Consider the following 25,917-nt stretch of genomic DNA (forward strand, 5'->3'; position numbering starts at 1 on the left):
CCTCTATAGTACTCTTGCTAAAACTGTTTAACCTATATCTAATTATGAAGAAATGAAACAGGCAAATTCAGATTATGGGTCATTTTACAAAAGGAATGCCCGGAACTCTTTTAAAATTTCTATGACCTGAAAGACTGGGGGGAGGCAGGACATTCTAAACTAAAGAAGACAAAAGGGATATGATACACAAATATTATACATTATCTCTGATTTAAAAAAAAAAAAAGCTATAAAGGATACATAGGAAACAAATGGGAAAACCTGAATTTGAATGACATATATTAAATTTCCAGAATGTCATCCTTGTGCTGCAGTTTTGTAAGAATAACCTGTTCTTAAGGGATACATACTAAAAAACTTCGGAGTGAAGGGTCACAACATCTGCCAACTTACTTTCTAGTGGTATAACAATACCATATTATACACAGAATAAGAAAGAAGAGAGATAAAGCAATTGATTAACCTCGGGGAAAGACATAAGAGGGCTCACTGTATACGCCTTCACATTTTGTACAGGTTTGAAATTTTCCAAAATAAAGAGCTAGGGAAAATCTTTAGAAAGAAGTTAATCTGGGCAGCGCCTGTGGCTCAGTGACTAGGGTGCCAGCCCATATACTGAGGGTGGCGGGTTCGAACTCAGCCCTGGCCAAGCTGCAACAAAAAAAAATAGATGGGCATTGTGGCAGGCGCCTATAGTCCCAGCTATTTGGGAGGCTGAGACAAGAGAATCGCCTAAGCCCAAGAGCTGGAGGTTGCTATGAGCTGTGACACCACGGCACTTTACCGAGGGCAAGAAAGTCAGACTCTGTCTCTAAAAAAAAAAAAAGAAGTTAATCCTTTAATGTACAATTTAATTTTAGCATTTTTGGCCAAGCAAGGTGTCTCACACTGATAATTCCAGAGCTTTGTGAAGCAGGGGGACTGCTTGAGGCCAGGAGTTCAAGGCCTGCCTAGGCAACAAAGCAAGACCCTATCTCTACAAGAAGTTTAAAAAAATTAAATAAATTTTTAGCATTTTCATTACCTAAGTTTACATTTAAAACCTCAAGTTACTTTCCTGCTGTTATAGAAGAGCTGAAGTAAATAATGAAATGGTTCACTGTGGGGAAAAAAATTATCTTTTTGTGTTTAATCAACACATTCAGTAAGGGTTTAAAAGCAAACAACAAACAAAACTAGATCAAATCTTATGGTAAGAACTATTTATAATTATCAGCATGGAAATTTCTCCATTAGAGTCATACTTTCACAGCCACCTTCAGGACACAGCCTCTAACCAGTAAGTGAAAACATTCAAGGATAAAATGAAAGACTCACAGGCCCAAACAGTTGCTACCAGGCCCAAGAATAAAATTCCTGGGGCAACCCTCAGGGTTGCACAATTTTTACTGAGCTTGGCAACTTGGTTTCCTAGCAAAGAGTAAGTACAAAGAGTGAGCGCAAAAGTGGGAGCGGCATGAGCATGGAGCACAGATGCTGTGGGTGGCGCTCTCCTGGGCAGACCAGAATGAGGAGGAGCTGCAGGAGCCCTGAGCATAGCCTCCAGCCAAACAAGCAGGCCAAACAGGGCCATGGTCACCTGAAAACAGCCAGAAGGCCATTCTACCTAGAGCACAGTGAGCCAGGGGAAGTGACAGGGAAGACACCAAGAAGTCTGCACACAGAACACTAACATGTCCCAAAGTCTGCTGAGAGATCCTGAGTGGAGAGCACCCAGAAGCAGGAAGAGGCAGGTTTGGGCCAAGCAACAGCTGTGAAAGGCAGAAAATGTGCCAGCAAGGGAGAGGCAGCAGCATCTCCTGGGAAAACTGCCCACAAATGGTGGCACCGCTGCAGGGCAAGGCCACAGGAGCATACTCAGAAGCCGAAAGGGAGCTTGTGCTTCACACCGGGCATAAGGGGTCTGCCAGTCCTGACGCTAGAGGCCAGGGTGAAGGTCAGGCTAGGGCATGAGGCTGGGGTCAACAAAGCACTGGATCACCTATGAAATAAGGACACACGAAACAGGGGGACCAGGACTGAGCCATGAGGCACTTCAGTATTTAGAAGTCAGGCTCAGGAAGGGGTCCTGCAAATAGGACTGAAAGGGAAAAGTTCAACAAAGTAGGAAAAAAAACAGAATATGGTGTTCGAGAAGCCAAATGAAGAAAACTAATCACAACCTTTCTCTTGAAAGCTGGTGAGAGAGACAGGGCCCGGCAACTCATGCCTATAATCCTAGCACTCTGGGAGGCTGAGGCAGGTGGATTGCCTAAGCTTACAAGTTCAGGACTAGCCTGAGCCACAGCAAGACCCCACCTCTAAAAATAGCTGAGCATCTGACGAGCACCTGTAGTCTCAGCTACTTGGGAGGCTGAGGCAAGAGAATCGCTTGAGCCCAAGAGTTTGAGGTTGCTGTGAGCTGTGATGCCACAGCACTCTACCGAGGGCTACAAAGATTCTGTTTCAAAAAAAAAAAAAAAACAAAGGCTGGTGAGGGCGGCACCTGTGGCTCAGTGAGCAGGGCACGGGCCCCACATACCGATGGTGGTGGGTTCAAACCCAGCCCCGGCCAAACTGCAACAAAAAAAAAAAAATAGCCGGGCGTTGTGGCAGGCGCCTGTAGCCTGTAGTCCCAGCTACTGGGGAGGCTGAGAAAAGAGAATCACCTAAACCCAGGAGTTGGGAGGTTGCTGTGAGCTGTGATGTCACAGCACTCTACCAAGGGTGATAAAGTGAGACTCTGTCTCGTAAAAAAAAAAAAAAGCTGGTGAGAGGTCCAGTAAGGTGAAGGTCCAGAACTAACCAATGGACTCAAAGACATTTAGGTCGATGGCAAACTTAGCTAAAAGGGTATCTGGAGGCTCGGTGCACAGTGGTTACAGTGCCAACCACATAAACCAAGGTTGGCAGGTTCAAATCAGGCCCAGACCAGCTAAATAATGACAACTACAACCAAAAAATAGACGGGCATTGTTGCGGGCGTCAGTAGTCCCAGCTACTTGGGAGGCTGAGGCAAGAGAATCACTTAAGCCCAAGAGTTTGAGGTTGGTGTGAGCTGTGACGCCATGGCACTCTACCGAGGGTGACACAGTGAAACTGTGTCTCAAAAAAAAAGGCTTTTATCTCTAGACCTGTTTGCAATGGACTCAGAAGGCAGCGGTAGGCGGTAGGTACTGGAGCCAACATGGGCAGAAGGGAATCTAAAAAGCTAAGATTTAATTTAGAGGCTGGGTGCCAATAGTTCAGTGGTTAGGGCACCAGCCACATGCTCCAGGGCTGATGGGTTTGAACCTGGCCCGGGCCTGCTAAACAAACAAACAAACAAAAAAAGTAGCCCAGGTCAGGCGCAGTGGTTCACGCCTATAATTCTAACACTTAGGAGGCCAAGGCAGTTGGATTTCCTGAGCTCACAGGATCAAGCCCAGCCTGAGCCAAAGTAAGACCTCATCTCTAAAAACAGCCAGGCGTTGTGGCAGGTGCCTGTAGTCCCAGCTACTCGGGAGGCTGAGGCAAGAGAATCGCTTGAACCCAAGAGTTTGAGGTTGCTGTGAGCTGTTGCCATGCCCTCTACTAAAGGCAACAAAGTGAGACTCTGTCTCCAAAAACAAATAGGCAGGCATTATGGCAGATGCCTGTAGTCCCAGCTACCAGGGAGGCTAAGGCAAGAGAATCACTTGAGCCTAAGAGTTAGAGGTTGCTATGAGCTATGATGCCACAGCATTCTACTGAGCGTGACAAAGTGAGACTCTGTCTCAATAAAGAAAAAAAGAAAAAGATTTAATTTACAGAAAAGTAAAGAAGCATCCAAACTTAAGTATCTAATATTTGCAAACACAGGATGTCAAGATGTTAAAGCTGAAAAAGCAGCTGAGACATCAGACATACCAAGGTCTTTGGCAAGGCTAGAATCAAAACCAGACTCCAACTGCACCAATGTGAGCATTACCTCACATGTCCATCGCAAAACTGCGGATACAAAAACAACAGAATTCCAACATGTGTCTCCCAAGGTAACCTGGTTTCTGGCTGCTCACCTACATGCAAACCCTAAGGTGAAGCAGCCTCTGCCAAGGCTGTTTTCTTTTTTTTTTTTTTTTTTTTGTAGAGACAGAGTTTCACTTTATTGCCCTCGGTAGAGTGCCGTGGCGTCACACAGCTCACAGCAACCTCCAACTCCTGGGCTTAAGCGATTCTCCTGCCTCAGCCTCCCGAGTAGCTGGGACTACAGGCGCCTGCCACAACGCCCGGCTATTTTTTTTTTTTTTGTTGCAGTTTGGCAGGGGCTGGGTTTGAACCCGCCACCCTTGGCATATGGGGCCGGTGCCCTGCTCACTGAGCCACAGGCACAGCCCCACCAAGGCTGTTTTCTATCTGAAAACTTTCGCTAAGCCCTGGCTCCTCTCATCCACAACATGGGACCATTCTTCAGCCCTTTCACTAAGTCCTACTCAGCCCATTTCCTGGAGAATTAATCCTTCATTCTCTCCCCTTGGTCACAGGATTCTCACCCTAGATGGTCCACTGTTACGGCAAACTTCAAATGCTCTTCAGGGTAGAGCAGCACTGTCTAACAGAAAGAGTATGAGCCACAAATATAATTCTAAATTATCCACATTTAAAAAGTAAAAATAGGGCAGCGCCTGTGAGTAGGGTGCCGGCCCCATATACGGAGGGTGGCAGGTTTGAACCCGGCCAAGGCCAAACTGCAACAAAAAAATAGCCGGGCATTGTGGTGGGAGCCTGTAGTCTCAGCTACTTGGGAGGCTGAGGTGAGAGAATCACTTAAGCCCAAGAGTTTGGAGGTTGCTGTGAGGCCACAGCACTCTTCCAAGGGAGACATAGTGAGACTCTGTTTCCAAAAAAAAAAGTAAAAATAGTCTCAGTGCCTGTAGCTCAGTGGCTAGGGCGCCAGCCACATACCCAGGGCTAGTAGTTCAAACCCAGCCCGGACCTGCCAAACAACAATGACAACTACAACAAAAAAATAACGGGGCGTTGTGGCGGGTGCCTGTAGTCCCAGCTACTAGGGAGGCTGAGGCAAGAGAATGTCTTATGCCCAAGAGTTTGAGGTTGCTGTGAGCTGTGGTGCCATAGCACTCTACCCAGGGCAACATAGTGAGACTCTGCCTCAAAAAAAAAAAAATAAATAAAATAAGATAAAATAAAAGTAAAAATAGGAGTAAATTTTTTTTTTTTTTTTTGTAGAGACAGTCTCACTTTACCACCCTCCGTAGAGTGCCATGACGTCACATGGCTCACAGCAACCTCCAGCTCTTGGGCTTAGGCGATTCTCTTGCCTCAGCCTCCCGAGTAGCTGGGACTACAGGTGTCCGCCACAACTTGAGCAAATAATTTTAATCCATTTTATTTAACTCAGAATATATCTAAAACACTATTTCAACATACAACTAACATAAAATAATCAGTACAGGCTCAGCGCCTGTGGCTCAAATGGCTAAGGTGCCAGCCACATACACCTGAGCTGGCAGGTTTGAATCCAGCCTGGGCCCACCAAACCAAAATGACGGCTGCAACCAAAAAAAAAAAAAAAAAAACAATAGCCGGGCATTGTGGCGGGCGCCTGTAGTCCCAGCTACTTGGGAGGCTGAGGCAGGAGAATAGCTTGAGCAGCAGCTGGAGGTTGCTGTGAGCTATGATGCCACAGCACTCTACCCACAGTGACAGCTTGAGGCTCTGTCTCAAAAATAATAATAATAACAATAAAATAAAATAATCAGTACAAAAAAAGATGCAAAATATCTCATTAATCTCTTAATCGAGTATGCATTTCATACTTAACAGCACATCTCAGTTCAATGTGACCACATTTCAAGTGTTCAAAAGCCAATGGGCTACAGCCACCTGTCCAAGAAGGCTGAACAATGTACAGAAGCCAAACTTTCTCCAAGATTCCATTTGGAATCCTGAGCAAAACAGACACTTGCAGGCATACAAATATGGGAGGCATTCTTTTAACCACCACAGTTAGCCTATCCTCTGCATTAAATATTTGTTACAAAAATGAACAAATGACAAAACACATCAATGAATAAATGGTTCCTGTCTATACTGAGAAGCCAGCTAATTCCAAAAGTATTCACCCTGGGCCACAAAAGAATCAGTTAAGTAAATAAATTTTAAGAACCATTAAGTCGGGTTAGGTACAGTAGCTCACACCTGTAATCAACTCTGGGAGGCCAAGGCAGGTGTACTGCTTGAGCTCAGGAGTTTGAGACCAGCCTCAGCAAGAGCGAGAGACCCTAAAAATAGAAAAAACAAGTAAGCATGTGGTGGGCACCTATAATCCCAGCTACTCAGAGAGACTGAGGCATAAGATTGCCTAGTCCTAGCCGGGCGTTGTGGCGGGCGCCTGTAGTCCCAGCTACTTGGGAGGCTGAGCCAAGAGAATCGCTTAAGCCCAGGAGTTGGAGGTTGCTGTGAGCTGTGTGAGGCCACAGCACTCTACCGAGGGCCATAAAGTGAGACTCTGTCTCTACAAAAAGAAAAAAAAAGATTGCCTAGTCCAAGAGTTCGAGGTTGCTGTGAGATATGACATCCCGGCACTCTACCCAGGGCAACAGAATGAAACTCTGTCTCAAAAACAAAACAAAACAAAACAAAACAAAAACCACAAGCCAATTTGGCCTCTTCTCCTTTTGCATCAAGTTATATAACATTTATCAATCGCTTAAAATGTGCCAGGCAATATTAACGGCGCTAGGAAACTAATAACGCTGAATAGAGCCCTAGCTTCAAAGAGTTCACAGTCTACCATTGAGACAAACATACAAAAAGTTAAAATACATGGGTGGTGCCTGTGGCTCAGAGAGTAGGGTGCCGGCCCCATATACTGAGGGTGGTGAGTTCAGACCCAGCCCTGGCCAAACTGCAACAACAACAACAAAAAAAAATACAAAAATAAATAAACTTAATTAAAAAAAAAAAAAAGTTAAAATACAAAATAAATGTTATGACAAATGACAAGATGCTCTGTAAACACAGGATAAATACATCTCAATCAGAGGTTAGCAAACTACAGCCTACCATTTCTATACAGCCTGAAAGCTAAGCACAGTTTTTCAATTTTAAAAAAAGTTATATGCAGGGGCGGCACCTGTGGCTCAGTCGGTAAGGTGACGGCCCCATATACCAAGGGTGGTGGGTTCAAACCCGGCCCTGGCTGAACTGCAACCAAAAAAATAGCTGGGCGTTGTGGCAGGCGCCTGTAGTCCCAGCTACTCAGGAGGCTGAGGCAAGAGAATCGCTTAAACCCAGGAGTTGGAGGTTGCTGTGAGCTGTGTGATGCCATGGCACTCTACCGAGGGCCATAAAGTAAGACTCTGTCTCTACAAAAAAAAAAAAAAAAGTTATATGCATTTTTCAAAATTTACACAGAACTCAATTCCATTTTCCATACATTTGGTTTGGGTGTTTTTTTTTTTCTTTTTGAGACACAGTCTTGCTCTGTCACCTAGGCTAGAGTGCTGTGGAGTCAGCCTACCTCACCGCAATCTCAAACTCCTGGACTCAAGCAATTCTCCCACTGTAGCCCCCAGAGTAGCTGGAATGACTAATAGGAACCAGTCACAACATCCAGCTAATTTTTCTAGTTTTAGTACAGACAGGGTCTCACTCTTCCTCAGGCTGCTCTCAAACTCTTAAGCTCAAGCAATCTACCTAAAAGTGCTAAGATTACAGGCCTGAGCCACCACACCTGGCACATAAAGTTTTAATGGCATGCAGCCACCCCCTTGCTTGTGTACCATCTGTGGCTGCTTCTGTGCTACCAGAAAGCCGAGCAGCTGCAGAGACCACGTTGAGGCTCTCCGCAGCGCAGGTAGCAGCAAACTATCATCACACACACCACCACAGCCATGTTTTCTGTCATTACTGTAGAGCAGGGGTCCTCAAACTGTGGCCTGCAGGCCACATGAGGCGGTGTGATTGTATTTGTTCCCGTTTTGTTTTTTTAACTTCAAAATAAGATATGTGCAGTGTGCATAGGAATTTGTTCATAGTTTTTTTTTGTTTTTTTTTTTAACTATAGTCCGGCCCTCCAACGGTCTGAGGGACAGTGAATTGGCCCCCTGTTTAAAAAGTTTGAGGATGCCTGCTGTAGGGAGTCCACACCTATCATATCCATACAAGAAGAGAAGAGAATAGTAGACTTTGTTTTTCTGGTGGGTTTGGGGGGGGGTTTTGTTTGTTTTGTTTTTGAGACAGTCTTACTCAGTTGCCCCAGGTAAACTAGTGCCATGGCATCATAGTTCACAGCAACCTCAAAACTCCTGTGCTCAAGAGATCCTCTTGCCTCGGTGTTCCTATTTTTAGTAGAGACGGGTCTTACTCTTGCTCGGCTGGTCTCAAACTCATGAGCTCATGCAATCTGCCAGCCTTAGCCTCCCAGAGTGCTGGGATTACAGGCATGAGCCACTGCACTCGGCTTGAGAATAGTGGACTTTGAATGCTGCACTTTTAATCTACACTGCAATTACTGTTACTGAATTACATGGCAAAGCACTGTGTCTACCAGGCAATGACACTTTAGATGGGGCAAAAAAGACAACACACATCAACACTGTGATATCACTAATCATGAAGTGCATAACTCACAGGAAAGCAACAGCCAAAAAACTCAAAACAATTTCAAAAAGCTCAATACATCCAAGTAAGGTAAACTCAAAGGTCCACCCCCGACATGTCCTAATCAATTCATGTATGAGGGATCCGCTGTCAGATTAACAATTGACACCTCAAGAGACCACAGAGGGCAGAGACCCTGGACACATTCAGAGTGCTGAAGACACATTCAGAGTGCTGAAAGAAAGACTGTCAATAATTCTTGACGCACCAACACTGTCTTTTTTTTTGTTGTTGCAGTTTGGCCAGGGCTGGGTTCGAACCTATCACCCTCGGTATATGGGGCCAGCACTCCACTCACTGAGCCACAGGCGCCGCCCACCAACACTGTCTTAATAAAGAAAAAAGTTTAAACACTCCCAGATAAACAAAAGTAAACAGTTCATCACTGGAGGAGGACTTACCCTGCAAGAAATAACAAGAGAGTCCTTCAAGCTACAGCAGCACACATAAGACGGCGGCTCCAGATAACATGAAGAAATAAACAGCTCAGTGGGCGCGGTGGCTCACGCCTATAATCCCAGCACTCTGGGATGCCAAGACGGGTGGATTGCCTGAACTCACAGGTTTGAGATCAGCCTGAGCAAGAGCAAGAGCAAGACCCCATCTCTAAAATTAGCTGGGTGTTGTGGCAGGCGCCTGTAGTCCCAGCTACTTGGAAACAGAGACAAGAGACTCTCTTGAGCCCAAGAGTCTGAGGTTGCTGTGAACTATGATGCCACAGCACTCTTCCCAGGGTGACAGAGTAAGACTCTGTCTCAAAAAAAAAAAAAAGTCCACTATTCTTTTCTCTTCTTGTATGGATATGATAGGTGTGGACTACCTACAGTAATGACAGAAAACATGGCTGTGGTGGTGTGGTGACAGCATGCTGCTACCTATACTGCCGAGAGGCTCAACGTGGTCTCTGCAGCTACTCGGCTTTCTGGTAGCACAGAAGCAGCCACAGATGGTACACAAGCAAGGGGGTGGCTGCATGCCATTAAAACTTTATGTGCCAGGTTTGGTGACTCAGGGCCGTAATCTTAGCACTTTTAGGAGCCAAGACAGGTAGATTGCTTGAGCTCAAGAGCAGCCTGAGGAAGACTGAGACCCTATCTCTAAAAAATAGCCAAGCATTGGGTGGCGCCTGTGGCTCAGTGAGTAGGGCGCCGGCCCCATATACCGAGGGTAGCAGGTTCAAACCCGGCCTCGGCCAAACTGCAACAAAAAAAATACCTGGGCATTGTGGCGGGCACCTGTAGTCCCTGCTGCTTGGGAGGCTGAGGCAGGAGAATCGCGTAAGCCCAAGAATTAGAGGTTGCTGTGAGCTGTGTGATGTCATGGCACTCTACCGAGGCACTCTGTCTCTACAAAAAAAAAAAAAAAAGCCAAGCATTGTGGTGGACACCTGTAGTCTCAGCTACTCAGGAGGCTGGGGCAGGAAGATTGCTTGAGCCCAAGAATTTGAGGTTACTGTGAGCTATGACACCACAGCATTCTACCCAAGGCCACAAAGTAAGACTATCAAAAAAAAAGACATATAGAAAACAAATACCAAACTGACAAATTAAAATACTGCTTGTCCAGTAATTACAATAAGTGTAAATGGGTTAAATGTTCCAATTAAAAAGCAGAGACTGGGTAAATGGATAAATACAATTTGGACTTCGCTGGGTTTTTTCCTGCCCACCTCCAAGCCCAAGGGGTCTTAACATGACAGCAACTGCAACTGCAATTCCAGCAGGAGGAAGAAGGATGGACAAGAGGACGCACAGGGCAGTAAAGATCTCCAGCAGCCTCCTGTGTCTTTCTAAAGTTGAATGCAAAACAAACAAAAGATTTAAATTGTGCTTTTGTCATGTTTTTATCTCAGCACATTTTTGGCTATAGAATTGCTTAAAGTTCTAAATGATCGTCTTCAGTTTTGCATACTGCATCTTAGAAACAAACAATGGAGTCATAAGACAGGAGTAGAGCTCCTTCCAGTCACTAACTTTCTGTCAAACATTTCGTCCACCTCTGGTACCAAAAAGGCCTTGTGCTAAGGATATATAGGAGAACGAGGACTCTAATGAGCTTACAATCCTGTATACAAACTAATTATTTCATTGTTCCATTTCTTTTTTTTTTTTTTGTAGAGACAGAGTCTCACTGTACCGCCCTCAGGTAGAGTGCCGTGGCATCACACGGCTCACAGCAACCTCTAACTCTTGGGCTTACGTGATTCTCCTGCCTCAGCCTCCCGAGCAGCTGGGACTACAGGCGCCCGCCACAACGCCCGGCTATTTTTTTGTTGCAGTTTGGCCGGGGCTGGGTTTGAACCCGCCACCCTCGGCATATGGGGCCGGCGCCCTACTCACTGAGCCACAGGCACTGCCCCACATTGTTCCATTTCTTTTTTGTTGTTATTGTTTATTGTTTGGGATTCATTGAGGGTACAAAGATTTATAGTGATTGCATTTGTTAAAGTCCCTCTTATAATTGTGTCCCGCCACCAAAAGGTATGCTATCCACTATGACTCCCCATCGCCCTCTCTCCTCCCCCTCCCTGCTCCCTCATTCCTTTATCCCACCCCTTGTATTAGATCATCTACTGCCTTCATATTAGAATAGAGTGCATTGGATTCTTGGTTCTCCATTCTTGTGATGCTTTACTGAGACTAATGTAGTCCACCTCTACCTAGATTAATACAAAAGATGTAATGTCTCCATCTTTTTTATTGGCTGAATAGTATTCCATGGTAAACATATACCACAGCTTGTTAATCCACTCCTGGATTGGTGGGCATTTAGGCTGTTTCCACATTCTGGCAATTATAAATTGAGCTGCAATTAATAGTCTAGTGCATATGTTCTTAATAAAATGACTTTTTTTTCTTCTGGGTAGATGCCTAGTAGTGGAATTGCAGGATCAAATGGGAAGTCTAATCTGAGTTCTTTGAGTTTCCTTCCAAAAAGGTTATATTAGTTTACAGTCCTACCAGCAGTGTAAAATTGTTCCCTTCTCTCCACATTCATGCCAGTATCTACAGCTTTCAGATTCTGTGATGTGGGCCATTCTCACTGGGATTTAGTGATACCTCAGGGTAGTTTTGATTGCCACTTCTCTGATTAGAGACAATGAGCATGTTTTTTATGTTTGTTAGCTATTCGTCTGTCTTCTATAGAAGGTTCTATAAGGTCCGGTCCCAAAAGAAAAAAAAATAGAGAGAAGGTTCTATTCATGTCTCTTGCCCATTGATATGGAATTGTTGGGTCTTTTTTGTTGATTAATTTGAGTGCTCCATAGATCCTAGTTATCAAGCTTTTGTCCATTTCATAATATGCAAATATCTTTTCCCATTCTAAAGGCTGTCTGTCTGCTTTGGTGGTTGTTTCTTTAGCTCTAAGGAAGCTTTTCAGTTTAATTCTCGTTTATTATTGTCATTATTGCAATTGCCACGAAAGTTTTCTTCATAAAATCTTGCCTCAGGCCAATATCTTCATGTGTTTTCCTGGCACTTTCTTTCATGATTTTTATTGTTTCATACTTCAGATTTAAATCTTTGATCCATCTTGAGTCAATTTTTATAAGTGGTGAGAGGTGCAGGTCCAGTTTCGTCTTTTTCTTTTCTTTTTTTTTTTTTTTCAGACAGAGTCTCAAGCTGTCACCTTGGGTAGAGTGCTGTACCATCCCAGCTCACAGCAACCTCCAACTCCTGGTCTTAAGCGATTCTCTTGCCTCAGCCGCGCAAGTAGCTGGGACTACAGGTGCCTGCCACAATGCCCAGCCATTTTTTGGTTGTAGTTGTCATTGCTGTTTGAAAGGCTGGAGCTGGGTTCGAACCCACCAGCTCTGGAGTATGTGGCCGGCGCCTTAGCTGCTTGAGCTATAAGCGCCAAGCCACAGTTTTAATCTTTTACATGTGGTTATCCAGTTCCCCAACACCATTAATTGAATTGCAATTCTTTTCACCAGTATATGTTCTTGTTTGGTTTATCAAAGATCAGGTGGCTGTAAGATGTTAGTTTCATCTCACGGTTTTCTATTTGGTTCCAAATGTCAATGTCTCTATTTTTGTGCCAATACCATGCTGTTTTGATCATGATGGCCTTGTACTACAGCCTAATGTCTGGTAGGCTGATGCCTCCAGCTTTGTTTTTATTACTAAGAATTGCCTTGGCTATACCGGGTTTCTTCTGGCTCCATACAAAACGAAGAATTATTTTTTCCAAATCTTGAAAGTATGATGATGGTATTTTAATGGGAATTGCACTGAATCTGTAGATTGTTTTGGTAAGTATAGACATTTTCACAATGTTGACTCTTCCCAGCCATGCGCATGGTATGTTCTTCCATTTGCTAACATGTTCTGCTATTTCTTTTCTTAGGGTTTTGTAATTTTCTTTTTTCTTTTTGTTTTTGTTTTTGTTTTTGAGACAGAGTCTCAAGCTGTTGCCCTAGGTAGAGGGCTGTGGCGTCACCGCCCACAGCAAACTCAAACTCTCAGGCTTAAGCAATTCTCTTGCCTCAGCCTCCCAAGTAGCTGGGACTACAGGCGCCTGCCACAATGCCCGGCTATTTTTTTATTGTAGTTGTCATTGTTTGGCAGGCCCGGGCTGGATTCGAACCCGCCAGCTCTGTGTATGCAGATGGCACCCTAGCTGCTAAGCTACAGGCGCTGACCTGGGTTTTGTAATTTTCTTTGTAGAGGTCCTTCACCTCATTTGTTAGGTATATTCCTAGGTATTTCACTTTTTTTGAAGCTTCTATGAAGGGAATTGGGTCCTTGATTAGCTTCTCATTTTGGCTATCACTGGCATATGCAAAGGCTACTGATTTGTGGACAATGATTTTTATATCCTGAGATGCTGCTGTATTTTTCGATCACTTCCAGGAGTCTTGCCATTGTTTCATTCCTATGGTACTGTCTGATTTTGTAGAGACAGCGTTAACAATTCCAAATGTATTCTGCAGCCTTAATTGCAAAGGACAGTTAACATGGGATCTCTGAGGCCATGCCTGAAGTAGCTGAAACCTGAAATCCCTTTTCACAGGCAGCCAATGTTATCAATTCTTTCATATATTCTAGAGATATCAAGTATTCTTTCCTTTTAAAAACATATGTGCGTGTGATATATGTGTGTATTTATACATATAGGTACGGATATGCCTCTAATACATCAGCATTTAGTATCTTCCTCCTCACCCCAAAAACCTTTAAGTAAAATCAACACAGTAGGAAAATGTACAACATATACCTGGTGACATCTGCACACTTCCTGAAAGAACTTTAGGTATAATCACACTTCAGTTTAAAATGCACAGCCTGGGTGGCGCCTATGTCTCAGTGAGTAGGGCGCCGGCCCCATATACCAAGGGTGGCAGGTTCAAACCTGGCCCTGGCCAAACTACAACAACAACAACAACAAAAATAGCCGGGTGTTGTGGCGGGCACCTATAGTCCCAGCTACTCGGGAGGTGGAGGCAAGAGAAATCACCTAAGCCCAGGAGTTGGAGGTTGCTGTGAGCTGAGACACCATAGCACTCTACCAAGGGCGATAAATGAGACTCTGTCTCTAAAAAAAAATAATTAATAAAAAAATAAAATGCATAGCCTTTCTTCAATAAATTTATTTCATCTTGGCTTCATACATGTTTTTTGTAGGGAGGGCAAGGTACTTCAGCAAATCCCATACCTTTTACCTGATTACATTTAGATTTATTTATTACAGTTACTTAAGTAGTTGTGTGAAGTGAATTTTGACAATAAAGCTGTTAATCGTTAAAAGATATTGATATTCGGGCGGCGCCTGTGGCTCAAGGAGTAGGGTGCCGGTCCCATATGCCAGAGGTGGTGGGTTCAAACCCAGCCCCAGCCAAAAATCACAAAAAAAAAAAAAAAAAAAACATGATAAAAGATATTGATATTCATGTTACCTATATCTCTACAGTGGGGTTTTCGTTTTTTTTTCTTTTCCCCAACCTGTCCTTTTGTACTGTCCTTTATGAAAAAGAACACATAATAAAAACCATTCCCAAATCTAATGTTACCAAGCTCTTTTCCAGGATGCCTCCAGTTTTAAGACAAGAGCATTAATTTTTATGACTGCTGCTTTTTCCAATATAAATTCTCAGAAATAAAACATGAACCATTAGTAAGAAAAACAGAACAAAAAATATGATTTGGGTTCTCTGAGTGTCCTCCTAATGAGCAAGGAGACCCCTGGTCTGGTCCTGGGACCATTCCTCACGCATGTCTCCTGGACACCAGCCTCCACTCCCACATGAAGTGAGAAAACCAAGATACCTCCTGCCCCAAGGCCAGAGGAGACATTGGCCTGCCTGGACTTGCCAAAAAGAGAAAAAGAACAAAAACCTATTGAACATATTAAATACAAAAAGAAACAGACTTAATAAATAAGCCATTGAGGGGATTTTGAAAATAGAACAAAGATATAATAAACCATCAACCATTCCTTCAGAAGAGGTCAAAAGTGATCACCAAAATCCCAAATTCTGGGTTACACCTGCCAACAACCCACAAGTATCTACACTGCTAGGGCAGGAGGACAAAGAGGCACCAGAGTGCAAGTGCCAGAACCTGAAGATACTAAATGAGGTTACAGAGTAGATTTTTATTGTGATGAAAATTCTTACTTTGAAAATAAAGTTCTCTCCAAAGAATTTCATCTGAATGAGAGTGGTGATCCATCTTCAGAATCCACTGAAATCAAATGGAAATCTGGAAAGGAAATTCTACAAGTCAAACGCAGAATAAAGCCAGCAGGAGGAAGCAGTGTGAGGAAGCAAAGAGCTTCTGTGCCTGGTTACTGACGTGGGTGAGATGACTCAGGAGAGATCAGCAAAGGGATATTTGGCCAGATCCATTTACTGGACTACTTGGCTCCCAAGGGACGAGGATGGGAGTGGATGAGGAGGAGAAGGGGGAAGAAGAATTAAAAGATACTGATGAAGAAAGGGATGAGGAGAAGATGACTAATAGAACACTGATGGATTCTAACTTTCCTTTTTTTAAAAAAATTTCACCAGTCCCCAGGAGCAAGTAATAGCCCCCACCCTTGTCCTTTACGCCTTGTTGAAGTCTTTTTTTCTCAACACCATGGCGCTCAATTTCTTTAGGGGGAAAACACCTTGAGCAGAAAACAATGAATCTCTAACTCTTTCTGTTCCAAATTCATTTTTATCCCTTCCTTCCTCAACAAAAATTGTATGGAATCAACACCACTGAGCTCTTTGGAAAAAAAGAAAAACCTGCTCTGTTCACTGTGGGAAGGTGGAAAGTTTTGGGTCCCCCTGTGATAACACACAGAGTTCTAGCTTTCTTCTTCCTTTCTCTCTGTATTAGGCTCGGAGGTTATACTGTGTATCTTTACAAATATGGACAGTTAGAATTTACCAATGTGTGCCTATTTTTTCTTGTTTAAAAAAAAAAAAAATTACACCAGGCGCAGTGGCTCATGCCTATAATCCCAGTACTCTGGCTTCACAAGTAATTTAACCAAACATTTTAAGAAACTCTTCCCAAAAACAGAAGAGCGGATACACATCCTGACCCATTCTATGAAGCCAGTATTACCCTGACACCAACTAAAAGATAAGACCCAAAAAAAGAAAACTACAAACAAATATAATACCTCTTGTTAACATAGATGCAAAAATCCTCAACAAAATAGTAAACCAGGCTCAGTACCTGTAGCACAGTGGTTATGGTGCCAGCCACATACATGGAGGCTGGCGGGTTCAAACCCGGCCTGGGACAGCTAAACAACAATGACAACTGCAACAAAAAATAGCCAGGCATTGTAGTGGGCGCCTGTAGTCCCAGCTACTTGGGAGGCTGAGGCAAGAGAACTGCTTAAGCCCAAGAGTTTGAGGTTGCTGTGAGCTGTGACACCAAAGAACTCTACCGAGAGCAACATAGTGAGACTCTGTCTCAAAAAAAGAAAAAAAATAGTGAACCAAATCCAGCAAGACATGAAATAGATTAGATCAGGAGCATCCAACCTTTTCTTATCTGCTGCATATTGAAAGAGTAAGAGTTGTCTTGGGCCACACATTAAATGCACAAATAGTAATAAAAGCTGATTAGCAGGCTGGACACCCCTGAATTAGCTACCATAACCAGGCAGATTTAGTGCAGAAATCCAGGGCTGTTTCAGCACATGACAATGTAACACACCGTATCAATAAAGGAAAAATAAACATACATAACCATGTCAACAGATGGAGAAAAACCATTTGACAAAATCCAATACCCCAATATGATAAAGACACTCAAACTAGGAAAAAAAGGGAACTTCCTCAACCTGATAAAGGGCATCTATGGAAAAAAAACCCACAGCTGACATCATGCTTAAAAGTGAAAGACAAAAAGCTTTCCCTGAGAACAGGAATGAAAACAGGGATGTTACCTCTCACCACTTTCAGGCAACATTTTATGGGGGCTTCTATCCAAGGCAATTAGACAAGGGGAAAAAAAAAAAAAAAAAAGATTTGCAAGGAAGATGTAAAACTATACCTATTCCCAAATGACATGATCTTACATATAGAAAAATCCCAAGGAATCCACACACATATAAAAAAAAAAACCTATGGGTGGGTGGCACCCATGGCTCAGTGGGTAGGGCACCGGCCCCACATACCCAGGATGGCGGTGGCCAAACTGCAACAAAAAATAGCTGGGCGCTGTGGCAGGCACCTGTAGTCCCAGCTACTCGGGAGGCTGAGGCAAGAGAATAGCCTAAGCCCAGGAACTGGAGGTTACTGTGAGCTGTGTGACCCACGGCACTCTACCTAGGCAATAAAATGAGACTCTGTCGCTACCAAAAAAAAAAAAATATATATATATATATATATATATATAGTTGGCGCCTGTGGGTCAGTGAGTAGGGTGACGGCCCCATACACAGAGGGTGGAGGGTTCGAACCCAGCCCTGGCCAAACTTAAACAAAAAAGTAGCAGGGTGTTCTGACAGGCACCTGTAGTCCCAGCTATTTGGGGAGGCTGAGGCAAGAGAATCGCCTAAACCCAAGAGCTGGAGGTTGCTGTGAGCTGTGATGCCACAACACTCTACCGAAGGTGATAAAGTGAGACTCTGTCTCTAAAAAAAAAAAAAAAAACCTATTATAGTATTATAGTTAAACAAAATCAGCAAAGTTGCAGGATACAAGATCAATATATGAAAGTCAATTATAGGGAGGCGCCTGTGGCTCAAAGGAATAGGATGCCGGCCCCATATGCCGGAGGTGGTGGGTTCAAACCCAGCCCTGGCCAAAAACTGCAAAAAAAAAAAGAAAGTCAATTATATGTCTGCAAAGTTGCAATCTAAAAATGAAGTTAAAGGCTGGGTGCCTGTAGCACAGGTATGGAGTGAGCCACGTGCACTGAGGGTGGCAAGTTCGAACCCAGCCCAGGCCAGCTAAACAACAATGACATCTGCAACAAAAAAATAGCCAGGCATAGGGCGGCGCCTGTGGCTCAGTCGGTAAGGCGCCGGCCCCATATACCGAGGGTGGCGGGTTCAAACCCAGCCCTGGCTGAACTGCAACCAAAAAATAGCCAGGCGCTGTGGCGGGCGCCTGTAGTCCCAGCTACTCGGGAGGCTGAGGCAAGAGAATCGCTTAAGCCCAGGAGTTGGAGGTTGCTGTGAGCTGTGTGAGGCCACGGCACTCTACCGAGGGCCATAAAGTGAGACTCTGTCTCTACCAAAAAAAAAAAAAAAAATAGCCAGGCATTGTAGCAGGCGCCTGTAGTCCTAGCACGCCACAGCACTCTACCAAGGGCGATAAAGTAAACTCTATCTCTTAAAAAAAAAAAAAACAGAAAAGACTTATACATGAAAACACTGCTAAAATAAATTAAAAGCCTAAATAAATCTGTAAATATCCTGTGTTTATGGACTTGAAGACTTATTATCAAGATAGCAATACCCTAAATTAAACTACATACTTATCCCTACCATACAAAAACTAAGTCAAAATTCATCAAGGGCCAAAACGTAAGAGCTTACATCAAAATAAAAAGAAATGTAAGAAAGTGAAAAGACAACACACAGAATGGAAGAAAATATTTGTAGAAAATGTATCAGTGGTTGCCAGGGACAAGGAGGAAGGAGGACAAGAGAAAGACTGCAGAGAGACACAGGGTTTCTCTTTGGGGTGATGGAAATGCTCTGGAATTAGGTAGGTAGTGGTGATGGTTGCACAACTCTGTGAACATACTAAAAAAAAATTGTGTGTGTGTGTGTGTGCGCGCAGGGAAAAAAAAACTGGCTAGGGGCAGTGGTTCATGCCTATAATCCTAATACATATATACAATTCAGTAAGTTTTTTGTTTTACTTTGAGATAGAATCTCACTTTGTTGCCCTCAGTAGAGTACCATGAGTTCATAGCTCACAGCAGCCTCAAACTCTTGGGCTTACACTATCCTCTGGGCTTCAGTCTCCCAAGTAGCTGAGACTACAGAAACCACCACCACATCCAGCTGTTTTTCTATTTTTAATAGAGACAGGGTCTCTCGCTCTTGTTCAGCCTGATCTCAAACTTCTGAGCTCAGGTGACCCACCCACCTCAGCCTCCCAGAGCACTAGGATTACAGGTATGAACCACCGCACCGTCCCTGAATTGTATACTTTTAACATATGAATTTTTGGTCTATGAATTATATCCCAATAAAAATAAATTATATTCTCCTGCACTGATAGCAGGATACCTATCAATGTGAAGACATTTTCAAAAATGCAACACAGAGTGGTGCCTGTGGCTCAAAAGAGTAGGGCACCAGCCCCATATGCCGGAGGTGGCGGGTTCAAACCCAGCCACGGCTAAAAACTGCAAAAAAAAAAAATTTGAAACACAGAAAATCATATACATCACAAATCAGTATTAACAGATGAACACGTCTAATAATTTTTACAACAGGGAACACTAACTTTGAACTCCAATTAAGCAAAATGGTATCCCTCTAAAACTCTAAATTCTTCTAATTATGAGATTAGAAAAAAAAAAAAAGTAGTCATTTATACTTTCACTTTTGTCAATAAAACTTTGGAGTTGGCCGAACACAGTGGCTCACACCTGTAATCCTAGCACTCTGGGAGGCCAAGGCAGGTGAAATGCCTGAGCTCAGGAGTTCCAGACAAGCCTGAGCAAGAGCAACACCCAGGTCACTACCAAAAATGGAAAAACAAGTTGGGTGTTATGGCAGGTGCCTGTACTTCCAGCTACTTGGGAGGCTAAGGCAAGAGGATTGCTCAAGCCCTAGAGTTTGAGGTTGCTGTGAACTACAATGATGCCACAGCACGCTACCCTGGGCAACAGAGTTGAGACTCTGTCTCAAAAAAAATAAAAAAAAAAAGAAAGAAAGAAAAGAAAAAATTGTGGAGTTAACCTTGATTTTGCTTCCTGGTGCACAAAGTCTGAAATATTTATTACCCAGTCTTTGTAGAAAGAGCTTGCTCCTCCTAAAATAAACTACTCCAGAGCCAACTTGAGCACATCTGTGCCTGTCTTTGTTAGTGGCACAACCACCCATCCAGCTGTTGGAGCAGAAAACCCGGTGTCATCTAGTGCCCTCCTCACCTGCCAACTACTGCCCACCCTGGATTGCACCTGCAGGTCCTCTACAACCCACTCTTCACACAGCCACCAGGATAGCCTTTGTGACACACAGACCTAAGTAAGTCACTTGCCATCTTAAACCCTGCCCTCTGTCCTTAGGGCAAGGAGGTAAGTGTGCCTCAGTTAACTCCTTGCCCATGTGACACTCTACCCTAGGAAGATGGTAAGTAAACATTCACAAAATGCTTCAATAAATGGTCTCAAAATACAGATATTTCATAACTGTTCCACCATCTAGGCAGTTTGCAGGATTACTAACTTTTGCCATCTTGGTGGCTCTCACAATCACAGAGTGGGCAAGCCCACCTCACCGGGCAGGAGCAGGAAGCAAAGGGGCAGGGAGCCTTGCCTAGCTTTCCACCCCAACAGAAAGACTTGGGCTACAACTTGGTACACTTACCTTCCCTGCATTTTCTAGGTGAAGGAAGGCTGAAGGGTTGAATCTTGTTCCCACCCACACTTCTTTTCCTTTTTTTTTTTTTTTGAGATAGAGTCTCACTCTTTCGCCATGAGTAGAGTACCATGGCATCACAGCTCACAGCAATTTTAAACTCCTGGGCTCAGGTGATCCTCCTGCTGCAGGCTCCCAAGTAGCTAGGACTACAGGTGCCTGCGACAACGCCTAGCTAGTTTTTCTAATTTTTGTAGATACGGGAACTCCCTCTTGCTCAGGCTGGTCTTGAACTCCTGAGTTCAAATAAGCCACCTGCCTTTGCATCCCAAAATGCTCGGATAACAGGCATGAGCCACTGCACCTGCCCTATAAATTTTGACCTTAATCTTAATCTTAAAATCCATTTCAAAAGGCGGTGCCCGTAGCTCAGGAGGTATGGCACCGGCCACATACACAGGGCTGGTGGGTTAGAACCCAGCCTGAGCCCACTAAACAATGACAACCCCAACAAAAAAATAGCCGGGCTTTGTTGTAGGAGCCTGTAATCCCAGCTACTTGGGAGGCTGAGGCAAGAGAATTATTTAAGCCCAAGAGTTTGAGGGTGCTGTGAGCTGTGATGCTATAGCACTCTACTGAGGGTGACATAGTGAGACTCTGTCTCAAAAAAAAAAAAAAAAAGAAAAAAGGCTCAACGCCTGTGGCTTAACAGCTAAGATGCCAGCCACATACACCTGAGCTGGCGGGTTCAAATCCAGCCTGGGCCCACCAAACAATGATAGCTGCAACCAAAAAATAGCCAGGCATTGTGGCAGGCACCTGTAGTCCCAGCTACTTGGGAGGCGGAGGCAGGAGAATCACTTGAGCCCAGGAATTGGAGGCTACTGTGAGCTGTGATGCCACAGCACTCTACCCAGAGTGACAACCTGAGGCTCTGTCTCAAAAAAAAAAATCCATTTCAAAAAATTTTTGCTCAATTGTACCATCCAAAATAGTCTGCATTCACCAACTGCTCATAAATTGAAACAAATCAGTATAAGGTAATTCAAACAAGATAGACAACGTTCTGTTTTTACAAATTTCATAATAAGAAAGGCCAGATGCGGTGGCTCATGCCTGTAATCCTAGCACTGTAAGAAGCCAAGGAGGATAGATTGCCTGAACTCAGGAGTTCAACACCAGCCTCAGCCTGAGCAAGACTCCATCTCTAAAAATAGCTGGGCATTCTGGCAGGAGCCTATAGTCCCAGCTACTCAGCAGGCTGAGGCAAGAGAATCACTTGAGTCCAAGAATTTGAGGTTGCTGTGAGCTAAGATACCATAGCACTCTACCGAGGGCAGCAAACATTCTGTCTCAAAAACAAACAAATTTCATAATAAGAAACCAGGCTAGGTGGGTTGATCTGGCTAACAGTGCCCAACCTATCCTGCTACTCACTGGCCCTTGAAGCTTCAGTGTACATAAAGCGAACACTCCATTCCTCTGGGCAGTGGGAGAGCAAGCAAGCTCTTCTCCTTCTCAGTGCCCTTCTCCCCTTCTGCATACCCCAGTACCTGAGAACAAACAAGTGTGGGAAACAGCAAGCTCCAGCTCACTTCGGCGAAGGAGAGTGAGACCTCCTACTTACTGGATACAGCCTCAATCCTGCTCTCCAAGGATCTCAAAGGCCCGAGCTCCAGGTTGGCAAGTGTCATGTATTCTTTTTTTTTTTTTTTTTTTTTGGAGACAAAGTCTCACTTCGTCACCCTCGGTAGAGTGCTATGGCGTCATAGCTTACAGCAAACTCAAACTCTTAGGCTCAAGTGATTCTCTTGCCTCAGCCTCCCCAGTAGTTGGGACTACATTTGCCCGCCACAATGCTTGGCTATTTTAAGAGACGGGGTCTCCCTCTGGCTCAGGCTGGTCTCGAACCCGTAAGCTCAAGCAATCCACCCGCCTTGACCTCCCAGACTGCTAGGATTACAAGAATGAGCCACCGTGCCCAGCCATAAGTGTCATGCATTCTTCCAGATTCCCCTCAAAGTCATCTCTCAGCAAAGTCCTCCTGCCCCAGCCTGTAGCACCTCTAGGCAGATGAACAATGCACAGGATCTGTGGCTTGTACTGCACTGGGCCTGCTGTGCCACCCCGTCCACAGGCCTGAGGCTCCAGAGTACACAGGTGGCACCAAACTGACCCATGCATTCAGCCACAGAGACGGGAACTGGGAAAAAGAAGTTACCCTAAATCTCAGTCCAATATGGCTAATAATGACTGACAAAACCAAAAGAAAGGACTGTATGCCTTGAGGAGGAACACAGAACTTGAGACCAGGAGAGGGAGACAGTGAGTCAAGAGTCTACACAGCAGCACAAATAAAACAGCACCATGGCTGCAGAGATGGGCATTATCGTCAAACTGGGCATTTATGATTCTGGCCTTAGCATATCCCCTCCTCCCTCCTACCGTTACTGCTGTCCTTACTTTCCCACATACACAGACAATAAATGACAAACACATGAGAGTCCAACACCATTTCTACAAGACATATCTGTCCCGGTCAACAGACTAGTCTTCCCAAGAGTAAGATAAGAAGCACGCTACCTTCTTATTAGGTCCTCAGCAGGCACCTCCTTTCAGCCTCTGCCACAAGGAGAAGACAAGCTGACAGAGCTAAGGACAAGGCCCGTAGGACACTTGTTTCTCTCTCTCTTTTTTTAATCTTTTATTTTTCTGAAACAGAGTCTCACTGTCACCCTTGGTAGAGTACCATTGCGTCATAGCTCACAGCAACCTGCAGTTCTTGGGCTTAGGCGATTCTCCTGCCCCACCCTCCCAAGTAGCTGGGACCACAGATGCCCGCCACAATGCCCAGCTGTTTCTTGTTGCAGTTTGGCCAGGGCCGGGTTTGAACCTGCCACCCTCAGTATAGGGAACCAGCACCCCACTCACTGAGCCACAGGGACCACCCAGGACACTTGTTTCTTAAAGCAAAATTAAGTGATCCACAATAAAAGAAAATGGAAAAGTAAAGCATGAGCAAGTGAGCCCACCTGTACCTGGGCCTACGTGTCACTCAGCAGGATGACAGCAGCATACAGGCAAACAAATGGGGACAACTCACAGGTGAGAGAAAGCAAAGCAAATGGTTGGGGCTATGTACTCCCTTCCCTGTTTCCCTGACCAAGCTGTCTGAGGGAAGGCCAGGAGACCAGCCTACAGCAGATGCTCAAGACACAAGCTGGCTCAGCGCCCGCAGCTCAAGTGGCTAAGGAGCCAGCCACATACACCAGAGCTGGCAGGTTTGAATCCAGCCTGGGCCTGCCAAACAACAATGACAACTACAACCAAAAAATAGCCAGGCGTTGTGGTGGGTGCCTATAGTCCCGGCTACTTGGGAGGCTGAGGCAAGAGAATCACTTGAGCCCAGGAGTTGGAAGTTGCTGTGAACTGTGACGCCACAGCACTCTACCCAGGGTGACAGCTTGAAGCTCTGTCTAAAAAAAAAAAAAAAAAAAAAAAGAGGCAAGCTGCCTGCACCACCGACTGCACAGAACTTCACCCAGGAGCGCACCTGAATGTCACTGGTGTGCACATCTCTTACCATCTCCAGATTTGCAGCTAAGACAGTTAATGAACAGGAAGGTTGACTTGTACTGCTTCTCTCACTCTTTTACTGTTGTTGGTAGTTGTCATTGTTGTTTGGCAGGCCTGGGCTGGGTTCAAATCCACCAGCCCTGGTGCACGTGGCCAGCACCCTAGCCACTGAATTACAGGTACCAAGCCTGCTTCTCTCACTCTTAATGAGATTTTACTTTTTTACTATTCTGTGACCCAAAGGATGCCTCAGAATATCTTGTTTAAAAACACTAGCAAGCCACTCTTTTCCCTCTTCTGTGAAATGGAGAAATTGGGGTAAACAATCTCAACCAATAAGGTTGTTGTAAGGATTAAATTAAAAACTCTAAGCCAGACATGGTGGTTCACTCCTATAATCCTAGCACTCTGGGAGGCCAAGGCAGGAGGATTGCTTGAGCTCAGGAGTTCAAGACCAGCCTGAGCTATAGCAAGATCCCCATCTCTACTAAAAATAGAAAAACTAACTAGGTGTAGTGGTGGGCGCCTGTAGCCCTCGATACTCAGAAGGCTGAGTCAGAAGGACTGCTTGAGCCCAGGAATCTGAGGTTGCTGTGAGCTGTGATACCACAGCACTCCACCCAGGGTGACAGAACAAAACTGTCTAAAAAAAAAAAAGGAAGGTAGGAAAGGAGAGGAGGGGAAGAAAAAGGGGATGGGAAGGAAGAAAAGAAAAGGGGGAGGAAAGAGAAAGGAAAAGGGAAACCTGAGGTGAAAGGAAAAGACTTAACCATTCACTGGGCTACTCTAACTACATTTTTTTTCCACTTAGGGTGCAAGAAATTCATAGAGCACAGACAAACTACAAGGATAAGGAAGCAGCCAAGGCCCTCTAAGCCTAAATGCTAGCCTTGGAATCTGATCTCAAACTACCCAGGACAAAGACAAGCCCTCTTGGTCTTTCTTAGGCTAGCACTTACTAGGAGGTTAATACATGTCAGCTGCTTTCCATGTGCTATCAATAATCTACCCTCCCGCAGCACCCGTAGCTCAGTGGGTAGGGCGCCAGCCACATTCACTGAGGCTGGCAGTTAGAACCCAGGCTGGGCCGGGCCTGCCAAACAAAAATGACAACTGCAACAAAAATACAGCTGGGCATTGTGATGGGTGCCTATAATCCCAGAAGGCTAGGACAAGAGAATCGCTTAAGCCCAAGAGTTGGAGGTTGCTGTAAGCTGTGATGTCATAGCACTCTACTCAGGGCGACAACTTGAGACTCTGTCTCAAAAAAAGAAAAAAAAGAATCTAACCCTCCGTAGCCGAGCCCAGTGACTCACTCTGGGAGGCAAAGGAGGGTGGATTGCTTGAGCTCAGGAGTTGGAGACCAGCCTGAGCAAGAAGGAGACGAGCCCATCTCTAAAAATACCCAGGTGTTGTGGCAGGTGCCTGTAGTCCCAGCTACTCCAGAGGCTGGGGCTAGAGAATCGCTTGAGTCCAACAGTTTGAGGTTGCTGTGAGCTAAGATGCCATGGCTCTCTACCCCAGGATGACAAAGTGAGACTCTGTCTCAAAAAACAAAAACAAAACAAAGAAACTATTCCTCCTTTCCTGTAGGAATCGTACTCGGTGTAACAGTTTCTCTTTGCAAAGGCACTCCAGTTAACAGGTGAAAAGACTGACATTCTCCAACTGCTAATGAGGTAATGGTTCTGAGCAATTACTACCAGTGACTGTGAACATCAC

General features: G+C 44.6%; 1 protein-coding gene across 9 annotated transcripts in view; it reads right to left on the minus strand.

The window, feature by feature from the left end:
• EHMT1 (euchromatic histone lysine methyltransferase 1) overlaps positions 1 to 25,917 on the minus strand; it is a 221,116-nt gene that overhangs the window by 182,121 nt on the left and 13,078 nt on the right. For 2 of the 9 annotated variants that reach the window (XM_053556580.1, XM_053556582.1), the window contains one exon: positions 15,245 to 15,329. The exons of the other annotated variants lie outside the window; for them this stretch is intronic. In XM_053556580.1, the coding sequence (XP_053412555.1) occupies positions 15,245 to 15,277 (33 nt within the window). In that variant the 5' untranslated portion in view covers positions 15,278 to 15,329. The remainder of the gene's footprint in view (positions 1 to 15,244; positions 15,330 to 25,917) is intronic. 9 annotated transcript variants of the gene reach the window in all.

The sequence above is a fragment of the Nycticebus coucang genome, chromosome 2, assembly GCF_027406575.1.
Source record: "Nycticebus coucang isolate mNycCou1 chromosome 2, mNycCou1.pri, whole genome shotgun sequence".
NCBI classification, from domain to species: Eukaryota; Metazoa; Chordata; class Mammalia; order Primates; family Lorisidae; genus Nycticebus; species Nycticebus coucang.